Source organism: Amblyomma mixtum, chromosome 2, assembly GCF_055824585.1.
Source record: "Amblyomma mixtum isolate Tamu chromosome 2, ASM5582458v1, whole genome shotgun sequence".
Lineage (NCBI taxonomy): Eukaryota > Metazoa > Arthropoda > Arachnida > Ixodida > Ixodidae > Amblyomma > Amblyomma mixtum.
Genome location: NC_143013.1, coordinates 51,868,236 through 51,892,283, shown reverse-complemented (window position 1 = coordinate 51,892,283; position 24,048 = coordinate 51,868,236). Strand labels below are relative to the sequence as shown.

Sequence of the window (24,048 nt, the reverse complement as noted above, 5' to 3'; positions counted from 1 at the left end):
GCCTCCTTGCCTATCTTCTATATTGCTGTGAATTGCCGTTCCCCTCTGTAATGTACTCTCTATCCTGAGAGGAAAATAAATCTCTTGCCGAGGAGCATGCCGGGAGGGGGGGAGGGGGGGGGGAGGGCAAATGAAAAAAAAAGTGTGCTAACTGGGCCTCCCCACCCCAGCAGACTGAAAACGCTGTGCTTATGTCAGTGCACGTTAAGATCCATGTTGGTGTCAAAATTTGCCACTCCGTTCCTTATATTACCACAACCTCACGGTGCGGTTGAGGTGTCCACCGAGAAATGAGCCGGTAACTACAGCCTCTCCTTACCTAAAAAAAAATTACAGCACATTGGAGGAGCGGTAGAACCAAGAGGACGGGATTGAAGATAACGCACATTGGGCCGAAAAGGCGAGACGCCTTCCAAAAAGTCTTCAGCAAAACGCGGCAATCAGGTTACGAAAAGAAAGCTGCGTTCGGCTGGTTTACCTATGGAAGCCGCAGAGCCCTAGGCCGGCTGGCCAAAGCGGAATGGCGCGAAGCTCACAGAAGCGAAACCCAAACTATGTAGCCACACTATTAGTCTGGAACGGGTTTCTCCGATTGGAGTCATGCATGCACATCAGAGGTGCACATGCAACATTTAAACATTCAATTCAGACTTGAGAAAGGCTGTCTGGGCGATATCTGGCTGAGACAACCCCACCAGGAGCCCAGCCTTATTAACCGGCGTGACCTAACCAGTGTCCCTAATTAACGAGAGTCACAAGCCACATACTTAGATGGGCATAGGCCGCAACAATGCTGGCAGTCCAAATCAACCAGACTTCCAAATTAACAAAGTTTTAGTGCCTTTTGATTCTTCTATCCCAAAGTTGCAACACAGTACTGAAGACAACAATGACCAGAGGCAATTATAATGAATGAGTTTTTATTCCTAAACTACATGTGCATGTTGAATCATAATCAAATGGACTTCACATTTTTTTTGCAGCAGGCTTCTTGTTGGGCGCTAGGCAACATGTGGCTCCACCCAAGGGCACTGTCAAGGGACAGCCATTTCTGACCCATTCTAACAAAAGATAAAGAAGGCAAGCACAGCAGACTACATGATAGGTTGCCTTCAAGTAACAATCTGAACAGTGCACCAAGTCCTGTAGAAGTACTTCCTTTGTTGCACTGCCCTCACTACCATGGGCAGTGCAACAACCCTACAAAATGTACACAGTGCAGGACATTTTTGCACTAATTGCTTCACAATATGTGGTACAAATAGCACATCTAACAATATCACAGATAGGAAATCTAGCACAATATCACAGATAATTATATTTTAGAAGAAGCTGCAATCAGGTGACATGTGCTAGAGTGGGGCAGACAAAATTGATCACTTGATGACGTCTTGGTCCTTCAGCTGATGACTGTGATGGTGGTATATTACTAGACACAACACAACAGATATGCAGTTGAAGTCGTTAGTTATGAAATTCCTGAGAGTTTAGTGGTTAAGGAGATTGCTATGTGTACATTTATTCTTGAAGATGTCAAGCTAATTTAGCCCTAGTGATCTATGCATGATGTTCAAGTTCAAACAACAAAACACAACATGCCCAGTAATATGCAATGACGCACTACAAGTACAAATTACATGAAGCAGGTTCAAACAATTGTCACATGATTTGCACTGCATCCCTTGGCAACAGTAGCTGAGGACTAGACTTTGCCACATGTATGCTGTGTGATAACGAATCAGAATGACCTGAGGCTCAGGCTGAGACACCAGCTTTTCAAAAGCAATCAAAGTTGCACACCATAGCTCATGTCAGAAGCGTTTCGTACACCAGACAAAGATTTCTTCTAAATGCCCTCAGCTTAGCTCCGAAAATCCTTCCTCCAGTGCAGATGATGTGCAGAGAAGGAAACACAATGCAACAATTTTCTTTGCTTCAGGCGAGGCTTTGCACCAAACCACTTGAAACAACTGCTTGAGAGGCGTTAGATACGAGCAACAAATAAAATAAAATCAAGCCATCTTCGTGGAGCTCCACACCACACAGCACTGCAAAATGATCAGGGACAAAAGAATACATACCAATGTCAAGGATTATCACCGGACTAACAGATGTGCAATGAATTTTGAGTATCTGTATGAGCTGCATGTACAGTCATGAAATTTATGAGCGTGAAGCGCGTGGCACATAGCCTCAAGCCCTACTTGTGGCCCATGTACTGTGCGATGTCAGTGCACGTTAAGGGGGGACACTGGTCTTAGAAAAACAAATTTTTATTAATGAAGTCACAGTTACGAAATCTTCAGGGAATATGTATTTTTGTGTGCTGATTCTAAATATGTCATTTAATTTCATGTAAAGCAATTCCTTGAGCACTTATGCACTTTTTATGATAGTATTTTGCGGAGAGTTTTGAAGAAAATTTGCTGCGGGAAACTCGCTGAAATGTATGCCATCGGGTTCCCTTGACACCAAGGAATACAATAAGGGTGAAATTGTCTTCCTGCCTGTCATAGAACTAAAGTTATAGAGTTTTGAAGTTGTCGCTTCAGAAATGAGAAGGAAAGTGTGTATCCCTGTTTCTGAAGTGGCAGCTTCAGTACCCTATTACTCAAGTTCTATGAGAGCCAGGATGATAATTTTACCCTTATTGTATTCCTTGGTGTCAAGAGAACCCAATGGCATACATTTCAGCGAGTTTCCTGCAGCAAATTTCCTTCAAAACTCTCCACAAAATACTTGCATAAAAAGTGCATAAGTGCTCAAGGAATTGTTTTACATGAAATTAAATGACATATCTAGAATCAGCGCACAAAAATACATGTGCCCTGGAAATTTCATAACTATGACTAAATTAATAAAATTTTCTTTTCAAGACCGGTGTCCCCCTTTAAAGAACCCCAGGTGATCGAAATTTCCGGAGCCCTTCACTACGGCGTCCCTCATAGCCTGAGTTGCTTTGGGACGTTAAACCCCAATAAACCAAACCAAACTTACTCGTGGCGATACGTGGCGGCTGCTTTAACAACGTGGTGGAAAGGGCTATGCCGCCTTGCTTGCTTCCAGCAAGCCGAAGGACACACCTCCCTTTCCACTTTGTTTATGAAGGCGGCCGCCGCGTGTCGCCACGAGTAGGGTTAGAGGCTATTGGACACGCACTGCCGTGTTCACGCTCATAATTTTCATGACTGTACTTCTGCATGGTTTTGCTGACAGGAAGCAAGGAACTAGGTAAAGAAACTCCAAGCAAGCATACATATTAAGTTCCAGGCACGGATGCAGCTGCCCCTGGGCTCAGTGCTTCCATGCAGAGAACGTTCCCAGTGGCTGAGCCGCCCGGCGAATTCCACCACGTGCACATGATCCTGGCTTTTCCTGGCTCATGGAGCGCTCAGATCGGAACACGTTGGCCGCCATCAGGGCATTGATGACGGGCAACTGCTTTTGAAGAATTTCAGTAGGCAGCCGCAGCGGGTTCCACGAAGACTTCAGGTTTTCCATGCGCACGCTCATGCAGGGAAAATTCATGGAATGCTTTTCGCCGGGCTCCCTTCTGGGTCTTGGCGTCGGCAAATCCTTTTGGGTGGTCATCACAGGCTGCTTCTGGATCACCAAGAGAAAGGAGGGGAATGGGGGAGAGGATACTTGTCAAGTCTGTTCCTTTTCGACGCACTGTTCCATGCGTATTCATCCTTTTCTCCAATAGCCCACTATCACAAGTCAACCATGCACAGCCCCACTGGAGCACTGAGCTTCTCCGCTAAGGATGGGCACTGTGCCCATTATTAATGCAATGGCATTTACTTTGTCGTCTTGTGAAAACCTCCTGGTTTTTCCTAACGAAATTGCCGTATGGCCAAGAGGGTCACGTCGTCATCAGCACTGCTGAATTTGAAAATCTGAGGAATAGAAAGATCTGGTACCTTCCATTGGTTTATCATATGGGATTATACCAATCCAAGCCAATGTTCATCTTTATCCACCCACTAACCTACTTTAATACACCCACTAATGCACCTTAATCCATTTTCTGGGGTGGGCCTAGTTCCAATATTTGGGGGGTCCTTTTGGAATATTTGGAGATAGGCCAACTTCTAAACGCTATGGAATTTTTTTTCAAGGATGTAACTAAGAAGACTTTTTTTTTTTTTTACACCTACAGCTGTACACTGGACCCTACAGCTAACTGGGTCGCCATCGCTGAATGTTTCACAGGTGAAAACATCGGTGTTGACCAAATGACAGATAAGAAGGCTGTCTGCACGAGAGTGCTTACACTCATGAATGCATCTTCTGCTGAGAGTTTAGGAGTGGGCGCCTTTGTGCATTTGCATGCAGCTATCCGTACCACTTTGCCCCAGGAAAGGTAGCAGTTACTAAATGGGCGTTTGATCTTTTTTTACAGGTCAGTGCACGTTAAAGAACCCCAGGTGGTCGAAATTTCCGGAGCCCTTCACTACGGCGTCTCTAATAGCCTTAGTCACTTTGGGACGTTAAACCCCAATAAACCAACCAACCAACCAACAGATAAAACTGACCAATAGGTGGCACCACCGTTGCTTCATTAGTGCAGGTGCGCAGCCAGCGACTCGCACAGAAGTGCACAAAGCAGCGATCCACTTCGACCTTGCAGCCACAACCAACTACATGCACGTGCACGTGCTAGGCCCATATTCTGTAAGTGCCCACCAGGTAGGCATGCCTAATTTAGACTGTGCCAAATGGTCGGGGACCCAAATGTAGAGGCACGGTCTGCATGACAGCAGCTAACCTGCCCTTCCTGTTGCATCATCAGTAATGAACCTGCATACTAACCACTGCATCAGTAGCTGCATGCAAAAACGAATATTTGAAACTTGCGCTATAAATGCTTACGATTTACAAGTGCTCCAAAGCAGAAACAGGTGGTCGGGTTTGCTTTAACAGCGGTGAGAACTTCGTCACAAGTAATGCAATCAGAGACCAAGGCAGAAGTGTTTGCTGTTTTAGAACGCTAGCTTTCAGTGCAGAGGTTCTCAGGAAAGGCACAGCAGTTTTCGTGGTCAGAAAGTGTCCACAGCGAACATGAAAGACTGAGGCTTGTGGAGGCTTGGAAGGCATGCAAACACCACAGCCAGGCTTCAAAGAGAAAGGAATAACGCAAAAAGTTGAAAATAAGCGAGAATGAGTCTTAAAACTGCCCTGGCGCTTTCAGCGAACAAATACCAGCAAAAGCCTAGACCCTCTTAATCAGGGGCACTATCAATGGAGAGTGCCACCATTGGAGCTGGAAGCGATGGCATGGTGGCGAGAAGCCACAGGATGGAACATGCACCGCCATTGTGATCCACATTTCGCAAAGATGTTGTCAAAACTCAAAACATGGCCACCGTGTCCGGGACTGGTAACAATTCCAACTCAGAAGCTGAGCGCTCTAACAACGAGCCACCACAGCGGGTCATAACCACGAAGTGTCAAATGATCGAAATTGTTCACAAAAAAATTGGCTGTGGCTTAGCTTGGTTAAGCCCGGTAATTGCGAAAGCAATATCCGTAGTTACGCCATGGTTCAGCTGGTAGTGTAGCTGGTGGTGGTGCTTGTGGTTAGACTTGTGGTGATGCATCGGTTATACAATCCAGTCCAATCCAATCGAATCCAATCCGATCCAAACCAATCCAATCCAATATGCTAATATGGTAGCTACCAGCCTCGCTACGCGACGGCCTGAAAGTGCAACTAGTATTGCTTTCGCAATAAAACAAATTGTACATAGTTACCCTCAGTGCCCCTGCAAAGTGAACGAGCTGGAGCCAAGTGCAACCCGACCCCTCCAAGAGAAATGTGGGGAGACTCACGGCTGCCCAGGCAAGCTGCCTTTTCAGAGCCTCGCGCTCCTCGTCCAAGTTGAGCGAGGCCAGAACGGTGGTCAGGGTGCCAATCAGGCGGCGCACCACAAACTGCTCGCAGGGACCCAAGGCAGCTGGCACCTTGTTCTCCATGACCTCATGCAACATCTGGTAGATGTCCTCAAACTGGGGGAGCTCCGTACCATCAACCTCCGAGGGTTCGGGGAAGAGCTGCCGCTGGCACGATGCCACCACCTGCACCCAGAGACAGCAGGCACAGAAGTGGCCAATGCGAGCGGGCCGACCGAAGGTGAATGCAGGCCTTCCAATGTTAACACAGTACTGCCACCTATCTGGAGCGATGATTTGATTCTAATGGCCCAATGGCCACAGAGCACACTTCCTCAGAAATGCACAAAACGAACAGGAATAGACAGTAGGACACATCCACAAAGAAAATGGCAGCTCATTAAGCCTGTGTCACACTGTGGAAACACAACAGTGACATAACCAAACATGTTCACTAGCTAGCCATTAACAATAAAAGCATGGGCGTCCGGAGGGGGGGGCAAGGGGGGGCGGCTGCACCCCCCTGGAAAATCACTCACTCGAACCGTGAGTGATGGCCGCACGCCAGGGGCGGTGGTGCGCTCAGTCAAAAGGGTAAAAGCAGCCCCGCATGGTCACATCTGCGAAATGCCGCGTCCGGGCGTGCGTCGTTCCGCCGTTTTCAAACCACGCCATCGTTAGCTCTACTGAAGGGCGACCTGTTCCAGACATACAGCGGCACCGGCGAGCATGTGTTTCGAGCCGCCTTGAGATGGGTGTCTGTTTCTTTGATCTCTAGAGAGATAGCGACACGGAGGCAGACAGTGCACGGGGCATCTTGTTTTCGCCTATCGTTACGCCGGTCACCGATGAATTCTTAAGGAGGGAAGGTAAAATCAGCCGTGTCCACCCCCGCTTTGTCGGGCTGCTCAGGGGCAAGCGGGCGATGAGTTGGCGCCGCCGCCGCTCGCTGTCTCCTCCGATCCACGGGTAGCGCAGTTCGGTAGAAGCGCCGCTTTCAGAATCTCCGGCAAAGGGGATTAGCTGCTTTTGTTCACGGCGACGCAGTCTCCCGAGGCGCCCCCACACCAGCGTTCTTTGCGTCTTCTGCGAAAACCAGCGCCTTTGGTCAACGCAGCCCGATGGCGCCTGCCTGGCTCGCCTGTCACCTCTGGCTGGGCCTCAAATCACAACAGCGCCCATGTACTGTGCGTGTCAGTGCATGGTAAAGAGACCCAGGTGGTCGACATTACCCGGAACTCTGTACTACTCCATCCCTCATAGCCTGAGTCGTTTTGGGGCTCTGAACCCCATAAAAACACAAAAACAAATTTTCCGACTGGAGTGGCGAGTGTCCCTTCCCCTCGGAAGTTGCGCGGCGTTCCTTTCACCCCCAAAGTGCGCATTCGGGGATACTGCGGCAAGTAAGCCCTTGCACGTGTGCGCGCCTCTGTGTTTGTGCTTGGGTGTTTTTAGTGGCCGGTTGTCAGCGAAGCTGAGAACAACCAAGACAGCGGACGAGAAAACGACGAGCGGAGAGCAGTGTGTGTGCGGTTGCTCGACTGTACGGATGCGCAAGCAAGATGGAGCGAGGTGTATGAAGCTGCGAGCGTGCATTTATCTTGTAAATAAGTTTTCGTTGTATATATAGTCATCTTTTGTTTTCAACGTACGCGTTCAACAGTTTTTCCAATCAATGTGTATGATGAGTGTGCACCGAGAGCGTGTAATGAAGCACAGAAGTGAATTTATCACACGTGTAATTACGCAATTCGCCCAGAAAAATCCGAGGCGCCTACAGTTGCTGTTCAAGGAAGACTGACTGAGTGACTGTAGTTGCGTGTTTGTGAACATATTGTGCTGTGTGCTGGTCATCAATCCGGGTGAGTCGAGAACCCGTATGCAGCAAGACTGAGCACTCTTCTCCACGAAGTGATATAGCATCTTTTTGCATTTTTATTAATTTTAGTTGTTTCTTCGTTGATAAACTCCAATGTACCTCTCCTAGCCGCGCTTTTATTTGCTGTTTGTAATTTTTCTTTCATGTGTGCATTTTGTTTAATTTTTATTTATATATAAATAAATAAATTTACTCCGCAAATAGCGCCTTTCTGCTACGAACATACCCCCCCCCCCCCGGGGCACCAACGGGGCCCCCCCCTGCAAAAAATTCTGCGGACGCCCTTGAATAAAAGAGTAGAAAACTGAGCTAGTTGGTTCATACTTCTTGGTGGGAACAGCCGAAATAACAAAACGCAGACACAGAAAGGAACACATAGAACGTAGACGAAGCTGACTGTCAACTAAAATTTTATTGGAAAACCCGCGCTTTTTGTTTCCTTGTCAAAAAGATCTTGCTTTTATCTCCCGTGGGGTTCGTTCAAGAAGGAAATTTCTTTTCTTGATAGAGAGATTGATGGTGTACTAACGCACCGCTGTCCTGTTTCCCGTATCGTCAATGCCTCAAGGATCTCACGTGTCACTTGGTCTGCATACCTTTTCATGACTTGAACTTCATGCAACTTGGGCTCACACTTGTGCACTTTTTTGCCTTTTTTGTTTTCTTTACAATCTCTGCAATGCAGGGATAGATTGCTGCTTGGGGCACCTGATAGCGATGATGCATGTTCCCTTATCCTATCATTAAGGCACCTTCCCGTCTGCCCTATATATTGTTTGCCACCGAACAAGATTCAGCGAGCGTGTTAAAGGCGTGGTTTATAATATCCCTCTGGCTTGTGGCAAACAATATATAGGGCAGACGGGAAGGTGCCTTAATGATAGGATAAGGGAACATGCATCATCGCTATCAGGTGCCCCAAGCAGCAATCTATCCCTGCATTGCAGAGATTGTAAAGAAAACAAAAAAGGCAAAAAAGTGCACAAGTGTGAGCCCAAGTTGCATGACGTTCAAGTCATGAAAAGGTATGCAGACCAAGTGGCACATGAGATCCTTGAGGCATTGGCGATACGGGAAACAGGACAGCGGTGCGTTAGTACACCATCAATCTCTCTATCAAGAAAAGAAATTTCCTTCTTGAACGAACCCCACGGGAGATAAAAGCAAGATCTTTTTGACAAGGAAACAAAAAGCGCGGGTTTTCCAATAAAATTTTAGTTGACAGTCAGCTTCGTCTACGTTCGATGTGTTCCTTTCTGTGTCTGCGTTTTGTTATTTCGGCTGTTCCCACCAAGAAGCCATTAACAAGTTGCAGAACCAACTCAATCCCCAACATCTTGTCAGACTGCACAAGCAGCAGAGATACCGCGGCAATACCACAGCAACCTGTCTCATTTAACAGCTTTTCGGCAACATGTACTAGGAAGAAACAGCGGTCATAGACACAGTTTAGCCTGTTCTCCAGCTGGGCAAACTTCCTGGCGACACTCCACCAGCCAAAGCACACATTTGGCGATGATTGACCACTTTCGTGCCTTTCCCAATTGCAAACATCATTTGCAAAACATTTCACTTCACCGCATTGTTGTCTACTACGATCCAGCACCTCGCAGGCAGGCGAATACCAGCAGGCAGACTACTGTCGTCGATACCGCCGCCTGACTGGCTGCCGTGCCTCGATCCCGCCCACGCCTCTACTGGAACCGCCGTAGAGGAGTGCCGTCCGATCCCCATCCCATTTTTGTGTGCAAGTTAGTAAACACTCCTGATGAGCGCGGCTTTCCAAAAAGCCCCTTTCTTCTCTGGCACGGCCCCTCTCTGCCTCTAGCGATGGTTTAGTCTTCTGTGGTTTTAACAGTGCCAGCCAGGCTACTCGCAAGTGAGAGCGACAGCCAGCAACGACTATGCACGGATGCCAGCAAACAAGTCTGCAAGGTGCTTATGCAAACATGCTGCTGACGTTTCCACCCAAGAAAGTGAGCTATCGCAATGGTCAACGTGGGGAGACTCTTGTGGGATGTAACAATCACCGGTGTGAGCTCAAGGATAGACCATTAGAAAATATCGCTACAAAGTTGGGATTGGATTTCACACGTGAGCAGGAATTATTTGTCCAGGTGTCTTGAAAGCCAAGATTAACAAATCCGTACTGCCGCGTTGCTTCTCTGAAATTCTTTGATGGAGCACGTTTTATGTAGGCATTTCAGTTTGTACTGCACTCATTTTAGAAGTGAGACGGCGTAATGTAGGCACGTTTTCTGTCATACAGGATCTGTCCTGAAAGTAATGAGACTAGCCGCAGCATGACGCGCGCATGCACTAGATTGGGAAATCGGCTTTGGAGGAAGGAGTAGGAACTTTCAGCTTCACAATGCGCTGAGCTCAGTTGGCTTTGAGCAAAGCAAAGCGAATGGACGTTTTTAAGTGTGTACCCCTGTTTTGTCGCTGCGTAGAGGAAACCATGTAGCGAACGTTGGAACAGTGCTACATGATAAAGCTTTGTGTTAAACTGAGTAAGTCACCTATCTAGACGTTTTACATGATCGAGAAAGCATGCAGGAATGATGCAATGTCCAGACAGCAAGTGTTCCAATGGCACAGAGCATTTACAAAGGGCCATAAAGATGTTCAGGATGACACAATCAACATTACCGCCCATAACCGTCGTCGACGGGCACCAAGACCGTTGCTAATCATGAACGTCTTCATGGCCGTTTGTAAATGCTTTGTGCCATGGGAACACTTGAGATCTGGACATTGCATCATTCCCACATGATGTCTTGATCATGTCGAAGGAATCGGTAGGTGATTTATTCAGTTTAACGCAAAGCTGCACCTCATAGCACTGTTCCAACTTTCACTCCATGGTTTCCTCGACGCAGCAACGAAACAGGGATACATGCTCAAACATGTCCACTTGCTTTGTCTGCTCGAAGCCAACTGAACTCGAGCAATGTGAAGCTGAAGGTTCCTCTCCTTTCCCCCAAAACCAGTTTCCTAATCTATCACATGCGTGCGCAATGCCGCGACCAGTCTCATTACTTTCAGGACAGACCCTGTGTGTATGATTATTCCGAGCCAGAACCGACGGCGCAAAACATCAGCGTAATTACTGCTGCAGTAGCCACACACCGCAGTTATTCGTCCTACCTCTTCATTGCCAAACACACAAGCAGCTAGACAGCGCAAGGTGCCTCCGGTTTCCGCGACTGTGCATGGAAGAAGGGGCAGGGGAGTGACCCCCAAATTCTTTTCCACTGTGACAAGAAGTTTGCCAACAGTTGCCACAGAAGTTTCCCATACATGTGGCTGGATGAAAGGGACGTGTTTCCAATGGGTCCGTGTTGATGCGGTGTGACAGAGTCAGCAACACTACGGAAACGTCGCGTCAGCGAACGGAGTTTGCAAATTGTTTCCGCAGTGAGACTCCACCTTTAGGAGCAAACAGAAGGCCAAAAACAGCAACAGTTCTAGTGAAGTCTTCGCTTGCATTTCAGACTGGACTTGATTTCAGAGTGGGACAGGCTGGCACGGGGTGCTACAACCCTCACATTGCTGATGCCTTTACAATACACAAGCGATGCGGCAGATGGATACAGCCGGCCGTAGCCTTCTCACCTGCACAAGCGCCTGTGAGCGGTCAAAGCGACGCCGCTTCACGTCCAGCGCCCTCCGTAGGATGCGGAGAGCTTGCGCCGCGCGTCTGCCAGTTGCGCCCTCCAGTACGACGCGGTCTTTCTTGCGCCGACGCTCCATCAGGAAATAGCTGCAAGGATTCATGATCATCATCATCAGCCTGACTACGCCCACTGCAGGGCAAAGGCCTCTCCCATGTCTCTCCAGTTAACCCTGTCCTTCGCCAGTTGTGACCACTGTATCCCCTATCCCCGCAAACTTCTCAATCTCATCCGCTCACCTAACTTTATGCCACCCCCTGCTACGCTTGCCTTCTCTTGGAATCCACTCCGTTACCCAATAACATTTTTTTAAAACCCCACCACCATTTGAAGACTGTTGGTCACCAATATTTTATGTTGTACTGATGCTTATACCTATGTCTGCACAGAGAAGAGGTTCCAAAATGCTATGCACAGACATCCATAAAGCAAATCAGATTTGGTCTTGGATCACATAAAGGTGCACTCTGAAAATTCAAGCTTCCGATGATTTACACTAAAATCTCTGATCCCTTGAAGTCTGAATGAATGAGTCTACTATAGTACATGCAAAGGGTAATGTCACACAATCACAAAATAAAACTTTTGTAAATCACAAAATAAAACTTTTGTAAAGCCGATTGAAGTAACTAATACACATACTGCGCTTTCAGTTAACAGTCCGATATCTATCAGCACTGATGTGCGTAAAAGATGAGTGGGACACGGCTGCAGAACATGCGTACAAAAAGAGATGCACTTCGCCAGGTCGCAGCAATTCCAAGTCCTGTGTCACTTCCTACAGCTGGTTATGGCCGTCTTTTCTCATTCCTGTATGAGAAACGTCATTTGCAAATCATCTCGAACACACTCATTCCTGTTTTTGGCATGCACTTTCGCAACCTGCAAGCTTGAAGATGAGGACTTCTCATGTATCGCTTAACTTTTGTTCATCTCTGCTTTCAACTCACTTGACGGCAGCCGCTGACCGCGTCGGTACTGCCTGGGCCAGCTTCTCCAAGTCGCCGCTTCCATACTGCTTCAACGCATCCAGCAGCTGCTTGCGTTCACTGCAGAGACATAAGCACAGCACAACGACGTGTACTGCTTCCCCATCCAGCAGCCTGCTGCAACTCTGCCTGCTCTGCATGGCCTCCCTCTTCGCAGCTACCTCTCTTCTATAAAAAGCTGCTCACGCACGTGGATGGCCATCGCGGGGCATCTAGGACACAAGGTGCATGCAAACGACCCCGAGAACCACTAAGCCTTGCAAATTCCCGCGACACAGTGAATTCCAGTGAACATCTCGCGGAAGCGCATCATGCCTGTATCGCCCAGCACCACATGCATTTGTTTTCAACCAGTTTGCAGGATAAGAGATGAATTTTAGCACGCTCCCCAGAGGGTGCCATGTTTTGTGAAAAAGGCGATTACCCAATACACCTTGCACTATCAGCTTCGGGACTGAAGAAGTTGAAGACCAATACCACTAAAACCTCTACTTCAATGACCGCATCGTCGGGGGATAAGCTACGGCATAGTCCTTCAATGTTTTTATGGTCATGAAACTTCTCCGTAATGCTATCGGAGAACTTCATATGTTGACCGCGCCTTCCACAAGGCAGCGCTAAGAGTCCTGTGGGGGCAACAACGCGAGGAAGCGAGCGTCTCTACGGCTGCGAGTCTACGGGCGGCATGGGACGCCGGCATTGCGGCAGCAACTACTATTTCCTCTTCTCACTTTGCCTTCATTTGCAAAATAAGTACAGTGCACGTGACATGCAAGCCTGCGATGCCGAACATCTGCTGCGTGATGGGTTGCCGCTCTGGCTACGGAGGTACGCAGGAAAAAGCCTCACTGTTTTGTTTGCCGAGCGACGCCGAGCAGCGTAAAATATGAAAGCGGGTGATATCCCAACAGGAAAGCGGTGGCTTTAGCTTAGACTCCAAGCATGTCCCTGTCTGCGAGAGGCATTTTGCCCCGCAGATTTAATTCGGCCTCATGAGTTTGTGGTCAACGGAGAATCAGTGTCGCTACAACGCGAGAAGCTGAAACTCTGACACGGCGCCGTCCCACAGATATTCGAAGGCTTACCAGCGTACTTGAGCACGAATCTGTGACAATGTTGCATTTCAGACAGCTGTACTCTTCAATGTGCTGATGGCTTTTGGTGCGAAAGCACTACTTCATGGGGTCAAACCCAACCAAGAATCTTGTGGCGTCCCTGAATTTAAGGGCGCAGAAATAAAATAAATATTGCCGCGACTGGAAATTTCGAACCCCCGGTGGCGGGAACGGATCAGCTTCTCTGGCATCTGCACGAGAGCACTGTGCTATCGCAGCAGCCGATCACGCCTCGTGTTGTTGTTGCTGTTGCCTCAAAAACGATGGCACATACCCACGGTGGGAGACTGGCCAGGGTTTCGTGCAGAGCCAAACAGGAAAAAACTAAACTGCAGCACACTCTCGCGTTGCGCGCATTGTACACCGTCGTCTTCATCAACATCCGTCCACCTTTGGAACGAACACATCAGACCAGCTTAACCTCGATCAGAGCTTAACTTCAGTCTAATATCGTCGCCAGACGTGCCAACGACCCAGCAAAGCAAAACCATGAGCCAAACAGGCTAAACACATGCGCTCGCACGTCTGCTCGGTTTAACCACGTTAAACCCCTAGCGCTCTTTATTTTTTGTACATGTTCCTCCGTGATTTCTATCATTGCTCATTTTTGGTTTATTGTGTGGCCGCTCACAGGTTGTCTCTTATTTCGGTAGCGCAAAGCCAGCACATCAGCAATGAACAATAAAGATTCACAATTTCCTTGCACTCGTCAGCGCCTCCGCAGTCACAGCGTGACAAAGTGTAAATATATGGCTTATGTAGCAAAAGTCTTCAGCAGCTGGCTTTGCCATCTCCAAAAGTGTCAGCAAAACAAAAAAAATGATAGCACCGTCACACTACCGGTGCATTCATCATGTGATCGCTTTTGCAGCGCGCACTCCAGTTCTTAAAATGCCGACACAACGTATTGCTCTCAGTATTATTGAGATTGCAGTATTTCTCACAAGGTAAACGCCAGCCTTAAGCAGCCTTGTGCTCTTAGATGAAAGCGAGGACTCGGCCGAGACAGGCGCAACCCAGACACATATCGATATGTTACTGATCGCTACGCTAGATCTTCCAGAATGACGCTGTAGGCAAGTTGCAGTAAAAATGAATGTGAAGGCTGGACCAATGTACAAAAATCGCTTTTTTGTAAAACGCAATGAGAGGAAGTAAGCTAAGCGCATTGATTGTTTGCCATAAAACAGCCGCTAACAAGGTTTACTAGCGGCAGTCGTCGATCTCACAGGGTTTTCAGTGCCTCGATGTTGCAGCCAAGCTTTCAGGTGATAACCAGTAAAGTAGCATCCATCCTAAGCCCAAACACCAATCCCCAGAAAGCACAACTACCAAGCGAATATGAGCCGGTTGGCCAGAAAACAGCCGCTGCAAGCAGGGCTCGCGCAGCGACTCGTGCCCCCTCGCCGACAGCGGCGCCACTAGTGGCGCGTGCTGTCCCTATATGAAACTTTGGCCGGAGTTTCATGACCAGAAAAAACATTGAAGGACTATGGCTGCGGCTGCTCACTGAAGGCCTGCACTTGCAAAGTACAACAGCACAGGCCAACAGATTTGAATTAAAACGCTAAACCAGGCTTAAAAATTTGCACAATGGGAAGAAGTGACATTTGATAGTCAGCAAGGAAATAACAGCCTGCAATGGAAAGGTAATGGTAAGTGAAGTGCATTTGGCAACTTAAATTGGTCAAAACACGTCGATTTAACTTGCTCCAAGGCACTGAAGAAACTCGGATTTTTAAAACGCACCTTAAAGGATTCGACTAAAAACTAAGTTGACGGCGTACAAATCTCTGGTAAGGCCTGTGCTTGAGTACGCCTCGGCAGTCTGGTCACCGCACTTCGCTAAAGACATCACTAAACAAGAAAATGTGCAGAATAAAGCAATAAGATTTATATATAAACGTTATGACCGCCAGTTCTCTCCCACAGCTCATGCCCGCACCTTATCACTTGACACACTTCAACACAGACGCATATGTGATCGCCTTATCACTCTTCACAAGATCATCAACAAATGCATTTATGTTGACGCCCCGCTTTTCTTTTCTTTCGCCAGTTCTTCAGCACGTGTCACTCGCCGTACTAACCCGCTTAAGGGGGGACACTGGTCTTGAAAAGAAAATTTTATTAATTTAGTCATAGTTACGAAATTTTCAGGGCACATGTATTTTTGTGCGCTGATTCTAGATATGTCATTTAATTTCTTGTAAAACAATTCCTTGAGCACTTATGCACTTTTTATGCAAGTATTTTGCGGAGAGTTCTGAATAAAATTTGCTGCAGGAAACTCGCTGAAATGTATGCCATTGGGTTCTCTTGACACCAAGGAATACAATAAGGGTAAAATTATCATCCTGGCTCTCATAGAACTTGAGTTATAGGGTACTGAAGCTGCCACTTCAGAAACAGGAATACACACTTTCCTTCTCATTTCTGAAGCGACAACTTCAAAACTCTATAACTTAAGTTCTATGATAGGCAGGAAGACAAGTTCACCCTTATTGTATTCCTTGGTGTCAAGAGAACCTAATGGCGTACATTTCAGCGAGTTTCCCGCAGCAAATTTTCTTCAAAACTCTCTGCAAAATACTAGCATAAAAAGTGCATAAGTGCTCAAGGAATTGTTTTACATGAAATTAAATGACATATTTAGAATCAGCACACAAAAATACATACACCCTGGAGATTTCGTAACTGTGAGTTCACTAATAAAAATTTTTTTTTCAAGACCAGTGTCCCCCCTTAACATTGTGCCGTTTATGCCGTTTTTGGACTGTTTCAAATATTCATTTTTTCCTTCGACAGTCGAGCTATGGAATATGGAATAATTTGGATATTACATTACGTCAGATGTCTGTTGACCGCTTTGCGCAAGAATTGTCTAATCATGTATTTTCTTATTAATAGCACACTTTTGTGTATGTAAAATGACCGATTCACACTTGTTTATGCACTTTCCTACTGTTTTATCTGTTTTCCATCCTCTGTACCACTCCTGCAATGTCCCAACTGGGATAGCAGTATTTGTAAATAAAAAATAAAAAAAGATGGGGTACATACGTCTAACAGGAACTACACGGTTACCACAGACCTGGCAAACTGAAAGTGAAACCGCCACGAGAATATGAGCGGGCTGAAGTGCATTTGGCAAACGCTATATGAACAGCAGGTTACCAACACCTCTAAAGGAAAAGCGTATGAGTGATTTATCTCTGCAGGACTCGGCTATGAGGTTGAAACTTGGAAGTTAACGAAAAAAACCTTGAAAGGAGACAGAGGTGAGCAAACAAACAGAAGGAGCAACATTATGAGACAAAGAGCTGAGTGGATTAGTGAGCAACAGCAATTTAACGACATTCTGCCATAAACTGAAAGGAAGAAATAAGGTCTCTTCAATTGGGCTGCACTTGTTGCACTGGTTCACAGAGCGCACCACTTTCACATTTGTCTTGCCAGTGCAGCCGGCACATACTGGTGGATGTCAGTCTTAGTTTTGCAAAAGTGCCAGCCTAGTGCAGCACAAATTCTTGGCTGGCTTGCTGTGTCCAAAGTGGAAGTGCAGCTGTATCATGGCCGCACCCACGTGTAGGTGGGAGAAGCAGAGAAGATATAGCAGAAACGAAATTACGACTTTTTTCCTGAAAGGAGGAGGTGAGCAACTGTTCGTGGCATCAGGATTGTAAACCTAAGCGGTCAAGACGAGCCCCATGAGCAGCATTTCAGCACATACTATATATATTCCAGTAATGAGCCCACTCGAATAACGAAGCTGCCCCACACTTTCGTTGCCTAGAATTTACTTTGTTCTTTTTTTATCCTTTAGCTTTTTATAGCAGGTTCCTCAGTTTTTGTGCAGGGTTCCTCAGTTTTTGCGCAGTCCTCAGCGAACACCTTGGCAGCGCGCCAATATACTGCTTGCCAACAACATCACCAGCATAATTATTAACATCACGGCTTGTTTAACTTTTGAGGAGAGCTCCTGCCAGAGCGGTTGGTGCGTGGGGAGGGGGGGGGGGGATACGCTCTACGCTAAGGCTTAAATATTCGCATTACATGCGTTTTTTGCATAAAAAAGCACCTGCTGACCTTCAGGGTCCATGTTCAACATGTTCGTGTTATCTTTCTGCGATTAGCCGGCGCCACTGGCAAACAGTGACAACCTGACAAAGTAAACAATGCGAAAAATACCAGTAGCACAGACGTGTATGATATATGACAGAAGGAAGGTCAGACGGAGGTATATGAAATTTCGACCCTTCCAAAAAAAATCTGTTAAATTTTTGTCCCACGTAATGAACCCTCGCCCCTGAACTGATGTCAACATTTCTGGAAAAAAGAGGGGTTCATCCCACGAGTATATTCGTAAATCATCTTATGTATATACATGCACTAACTTTGAAATATTTTGGTTTTCAATGAAACGATGATTTCCTCGGGCTGGTTCATGGCAGCACTTCAGAGCAATTTGCTGCTTGAAAATTCTTCCCCTGGTTCGAGATTCTGGCGGCCGCTGACGTCGGCGGCACGCAGCTGGCCGCAATTTGGTGGCACCGCCACAGAACAAAACTTGACACAAATAGTGCAGTGAGTGCAGCCAAATCGAAGAGACCTGTAGAAATGCGCGTGGTAAGGTGCCATGTGAACCGAACATCTAGTGTTAAGATAAGATAAGATAAGATAAGAATTTATTGTGTACAAATAGGTTACATAAATTCAGTATACAGGCGAGGGTCCCAAAGTCAAGCGACTGTCACGGGACCCCCGGTAGATTAATACTAACTTGATTAAAAAACAAGCAGCATCACAGACAGGTACAGTTAGCAGTAATAACAATGGTATTTTAAATAAGTAACATTTATATAATGAGAATGAAATAGATTAGCAGGGCAAAAACAAACAGACAAGCAAAACAAGAATAACAACCCACTATAAATAATATTGTACAAAATACAGCGTTGTGAAAAGACATAAAGAAACAATTGAGAATACAAGGATACAGTTGTCAAGAAACAAAAACAAAGTAGAAATTTCTAGCAAATAATTAAGGACAAGAATTTTCTAAAGGGAATAGAAGCAGTTCACTCCACATTTTGCTGCAAAAGAAAACTTTTTCAAGTAACCCCAGTTATTTGAAAAATCGAACATTCGCACACGAGAACTTCTGCAGCTCATCGCATAACACATCCTTCAAAGAAGCCACAGTTGCAAGGGTTGTAGGCCACACAGTAGGTCAGTCACTGCAGCATGCAGTAGTCTGCAATAAACACCCTAGACTCACTTGACCGTCCAGTTCGTATCATCATCCTTCAGGCCGCCACTCTTGAAGTGCGTTGTCAGCTTCAGCTCCCGCCCACGGCTGGAACGCAGTCTCGGTACCACTTGTCTCCGTGGCCCTCTGGTTGCCTTCGCCTTCTTTGCCGCTGGCTCAGAAGAGGACGGCTCATCCTCGGCCAGTGACTCAGAAGGGGGCATGCTAGTCTCATCAGTGAGCGAATCGTCAGAAGACGGGCCAGCAACGCTGAGCAGTGAGTCAGTCGATGCCGCCGGCATGATGTCACACACTGTTTAACAGGCTGTGCAGAAAAAACGCAGTGTACCCATGTATGACCAAGATGGGTTTGGGTTTGGGTTATCGGGTTTAACGTCCCGAAGCGACTCAGGCTATGAGGGACGCCGTAGTGAAGGACTCATGGGTGAGCTGGCTAGGCAGCCTGAAATACTACTCCAAGTCCACTCCTAATAAAAATGGTACGGTGTGGCACGTTACGGTATGTGTTGTGTTGTGCCGGGTTTTCTGGCACATAGGCAGCTAAGGCCACGATGCGCCACGCACAAGATATAGGAAATGTTTTCTCCGGGATTTAATAAAAATGTGGAAAGCCGTCGGTGGTGTAGAGGGCCTAAAAAGTTTAACTACCTGGTAATAACAGAGAAGAGGAGATCTAGGAATGGCTAATGATAAAAGCGTCCATCCTTGGCTGAGCAAGGATGCCGATGCTCCCAACCAATCAAATAAAAACCTCAGCCTTTTTTCTCACGTGTTGGAAAGTGGCTGAGGGACATTAGGTGAGGCACTGGGTCATGATTTTTGTCTTGTTGAGGAAACCTGCTTGTGTTAAAAATCTAAAAACACAAGACAAGTCCACAATTGCATTATCACCTATGAGCAGCACTGGGTCAAAAGGAATGGATTGGTTATAAAACAGAGAAAAGCACTTCTTCCTTAGTTTTTCGAGCTTTGAGCATGAGAATAAAAAGTGAATAAAAGTAAGTTCATCTCCACATGTACAAACTGGTTTGTCTTGTTTCATCAGTGGAAAGTTGTGCGTGACCTATACGGAGACGGCAAATAATGACTTCCTTGAAATGTTCCTGGTGGACAACACATGACTTCCATTCACCTAATACTGGCTTTACTAAGTGTCGTTTATTATTTATTTCATTGTTCCAAGAAGATTGCCATTTCTGTCTAGCCTTAAGATGTACTAAGTTTATGTAATCTTTATACCGCATATTTACATTTTTAATTTGCCTGCCACGAGGTTGGGCAGCACACAAATCTCCTCTTTCGTTGCCTTTTGTGCCAACATAACTTGGTACCCAGCAGGGCCTTATGTTTCGTCCTTGAGCTATGGCTGTTATGTTGAGTATGATGTCGCCAAGCAGTGGAGTGATTGCATTTCTAGAGTTAAGGGCTGTAAGCACACTTATCGAGTCTAAACAGTACTGTTTGCGAGGGAGGTTCTTGTTTACCATTTTTTCTACGGCTACACAGATGGTGTAACACTCGGCAGTGAAGATGGATGCACACTGTGGAAGCCTTGCTGTTTTATTCCAATTCCCTTGTACCACTGCGCTTCCAACGAAAGCATCAGTTTTTGAACAATCTGTATAAAAAGCTGTGAAAGTACTGTACTTTTCCTCAAGTCTGAGAAATTCTTGTATCATATATTCTTGTGGAATCTTTTTTTTTTTCAGAACTGTGCAAGAGTAAAATCATAGATTGCAGGGAAACTGTACCATGGCGGCAGTGGATCTAGTCTTCTAGCAATGATTTGCAGTCTGTCTAGTACAGCGAAATTTTGGCACATCTTTTCAAATCGCAAGAGGGGCGGCCAGGTAGCTTGCGGTTTGTTGTTAAAGAGTGTTGACCTCTGGGACATGGATGGTTGGTGCAGCCGAAGGCAGCTTGGTGGGGGGCCAAGATGGGCGGCATCAGCGATGCTGTATTGCGTGGCCACCGTGACGAGACGCCGCCCGGCCCCACGGCGTATCAGTGTAGCTTCTTCCGGGCTTCCGAGAATGTGATGTTCTGTAACCTTGGTTTGAATTATTTTCTTCTCAATCTGAAATGGTTTGGTTTATTGGTTTGGTTTATTGGGGTTTAATGTCCCGAAGCAACTTAGGCTATGAGGGACGCCGCAGTGAAGGGCTCCGGAAAGTTCGACCACCTGGGGTTCTTTAACATGCACTAACATCGCACAGTACACGGGCCTCTAGAATTTTGCCTTCATCGAAATTCAGCCGCCGCGGCCGGTATAGAACCCGCGTCTTTCGGGTCAGCAGCCAAGCACCATAACCACTGAGCCACTGCGGCGGGGCCAATCTAGAATGTCTGACAAGTTCGCGAGTATGCGGAGTTTGGCCCATGGCAGTTAGGACATTCTGTTTACTGTGCGATGTCAGTGCACGTTAAAGAACCCCAGGTGGTCGAAATTTCCGGAGCCCTCCACTACGGCGCCTCTCATAGCCTTAGTCGCTTTGGGATGTTAAACCCTATAAACCAAACCAAACCAAACCATTCTGTTTGGGTGGCACTTCAGTTTTTCAGTCTAAGAGCACTTGCTGCTGGGCTAGTTGGTTTTGGTTCATATTTGAATAGGTTTTAGGCGCAAAAAACAGACACATAGGTAGGTAACAGGACGAAGCGCCAGTCTGTTTTTTGCGCCAAAAACCTATTCAGTTTTTCAGTTGGGTGCTCATGGGCACTGCACTTCGCACAGGTGTTTTCTGCGGCATGTTTTGGATCCATGTCCGTACTTCTGACGGTTGGAACACATCAGATTTGGAACATATGGACAGACTTTATTTACAGTGTATGAACTTACTTTCACAGCTTCTGGAAGACGGGACCTCTCAAATGTTAGGACAATATGACACTTGATCTCTGAAGCCTTCCAGGAGGTCAATCTGTTTTTCCGGATCAGATCTCATTCTGAGATGACACCTTGCACTGTTTAGATTTGGGAGGGGGGGTGATGGTCACAAGGAAATCATGAGCAAACAGTTGTTGCCTCAGAAGTATGTAGGTGTGATCTTTCTGGGACACTTCAATAAGAAGGCCACCAGATGAAAGTTTTTTTGCTTAGTACTTTTTTCCTATAATTTTCTCAAAGGCTGTAGCGATAGAAAGGACACTGCTGCAACTGGGTCGTTATCTACCAGAGAGTGGATAACCAGGAAATGAGGAAAGTGGTCACAGTGAGGTCGGGTATTGGTGGAGCTTTCATCGGTGCGGTTCCTTTTCAGGGGCCAATCAGGTTTTTTGGTAGAAGAAGTACTCATGCGGTATTGGTATGCTGACGGTTCCTAAAATGTCGCCTGTGGTTCACCGCATTATTCACAGGAAGAGCTCCGTGTACTGTGCGATGTCAGTGCACTCTAAAGAACCCCAGGTGGTCGAAATTTCCGGAGCCCTTCACTACGGCGTCTCTCACCGCGTTCCGATCACAAACAATGAGGCTAGTAAAACTATCACGACACATGCGAGTCTTTTTTCACCTCCAGCAGCGCCCGTAGCTGATGCGACGCCGAAGAAACGCCAGCCTTGTGGTTCTGTCTTTACGATAACACAAACCGACCTAAATCGCAGCGCCCGATTCCGTTTCAATAAAACAAGCATCGTTCTCACTATAAAACATATCTATTGTCAGTATAAAGACTGAATGAGCTTCAACGTCACTTTGGTCGACCAGCTTCGAAACAGAGCGAAGCTTCAGCGCCCGGGTAAAGCCACCGTTGCGCTGCTCATACCAAAATGAAACATCGGACCCGAGCACTAGCGTCAACGTTGCATGCGGTTTAGCGTTGTTACGGGCGTTTTAAGGGAAACGCGCTGAATTTTTGAACGCGCACAGCAGACTTCGTGCGCATCGGGTTTGTCAAACCAGTGGTCAAACATCGGCTCACCACGTGACTGTAGTTCACCCACATGCGCGAATGACGATTTTTACCCCCCGCTTCGAGGCAAAAAAGCTTTACCTTTTGTAATAGCGGACAGGCAGAAGCTTCGCAACTAGATCCAATGTCGTCAATGGAACCGGCGGAAACTGACCGAACGCTGCCTAAACCAACGTTTTCAAAACCAAATCTTTAAATTAGATTGGATTGGATTGGATTGAATGTAAAACTTGTCTCTTTATTATGCAGGGTTACCAGGTTATTCTAACAAAAAGTAGCCAAATTCGGCGCCGCAATAGCTCAAATGTAGCCAAGGCGAAAACTTTAAAGGGACACTGAGGAGAAATTGAAGTTGACTTGCATCGACAGAATACCAGCTCCTGATTACAAAAACGCCATTCATACTGACAACAAAGCTCCTGTAACATAGAAAAGAGCAAGAACCAAAATACAGGTATCGCCGCCACAGGCCAAACTCGCAAGTACAAGCTTCATGGCGTCATAGAACAAAACAGTGTTGCTAGAACCAATAGTTCTAGCAACACTAGGACACGAGAAGCTACGAATCACTGAGGCGCAGCAAATGCACGCGCAAATCCCCTTGACGTCGCCAGATGGCGCCACGTACCCGATAGCTACGCGCGCTCCTGCAGCGCCGGGACCAATCAGCGCTTGCTCTCAGCGGTATGGGGGCTCCCGGTATTCCGCTAACGGTAACAAGGTACACGGTATGCTAAAGGCGTCTATTTGCGAGAACTTCGTTGACGACTTCGAGAACGGGATCCATTGTAACGCTGGCAAAACGCCGGTGCAAATGTAAACGAAGCGACGGCCGCAATAGCCGATAGATGCCTTCAACGTGCGGCCGGCGGTAGCTTTCTTCTCGGCTGCTGCTGGGCCGCACTGCTGGCCGCCAGAAATCACGGAGTCTGCGTTACGTCATGTGAATGTCATGTTTCACGTCACTTAGTTCTGTGTCGTCATAGCAGAATCCCAAGTTTGAATCAGAGCGGCGCGAAAAACTATTTCAACTTCGAATCCAAATTTCTTAGAAATAAATGCATCTTTCGCTGCCGGCCAAGTGGCAACAAAGCCATGAAATGCCGAACTATCGGATTTTGCTATAAACAAAATATTAATAGAGCTCTCCTCAGTGTCCCTTTAAGTAGCCCAAGAGTAACCAAAAGCTTTGTTTTTTTTTTTTGTGAAGCCATTTCTTAGGCATTTTAAATTAATATTTCGCAAGGGTATAAACGTATAAGTTTTTCCACGCATGATCTTTCGAGATGCTCACAGAGGAAAGCTGATTG

General features: G+C 46.7%; 1 protein-coding gene across 3 annotated transcripts; it reads right to left on the bottom strand.

Moving 5' to 3' along the window:
* Positions 1–898: 898 nt before the first annotated feature.
* LOC149359333 (uncharacterized) lies at positions 899–22,920 on the bottom strand. Of its 3 annotated transcripts, XM_089571589.1 has the most exons (8): positions 22,820–22,920; positions 21,667–21,791; positions 18,837–19,133; positions 12,402–12,500; positions 11,393–11,540; positions 5,836–6,081; positions 3,257–3,603; positions 899–2,048 (listed from the first exon to the last, which is right to left on the bottom strand). In XM_089571589.1, exons 3-7 carry the CDS (start codon positions 19,106–19,108, stop codon positions 3,295–3,297), a joined length of 1,074 nt encoding a protein of 357 aa, XP_089427715.1. In that variant the 5' UTR covers positions 19,109–19,133; positions 21,667–21,791; positions 22,820–22,920; the 3' UTR covers positions 899–2,048; positions 3,257–3,294. The 3 variants fall into 3 exon arrangements, with proteins under 3 accessions (XP_089427715.1, XP_089427716.1, XP_089427717.1); XM_089571590.1 differs by lacking the exons at positions 899–2,048; positions 22,820–22,920 and adding an exon at positions 22,470–22,798 and having other exon boundaries at positions 2,804–3,603; XM_089571591.1 differs by lacking the exons at positions 899–2,048; positions 21,667–21,791 and having other exon boundaries at positions 2,804–3,603; positions 18,837–19,131.
* Positions 22,921–24,048: the final 1,128 nt, after the last annotated feature.

Excerpts from the sequence above, each read along its gene's own strand:
- LOC149359333 (XM_089571589.1), bottom strand. The coding sequence starts at position 19,108 with ATGCCGGCGGCATCGACTGACTCACTGCTCAGCGTTGCTGGCCCGTCT. Across the intron at positions 12,501-18,836 it reads GATACGAACTGGACGGTCAA|TGAACGCAAGCAGCTGCTGG; the intron begins GTGAGTCTAGGG and ends ATGTCTCTGCAG. Across the intron at positions 3,604-5,835 it reads GGCAGCTTGCCTGGGCAGCC|AAGCAGCCTGTGATGACCAC; the intron begins GTGAGTCTCCCC and ends TTGGTGATCCAG.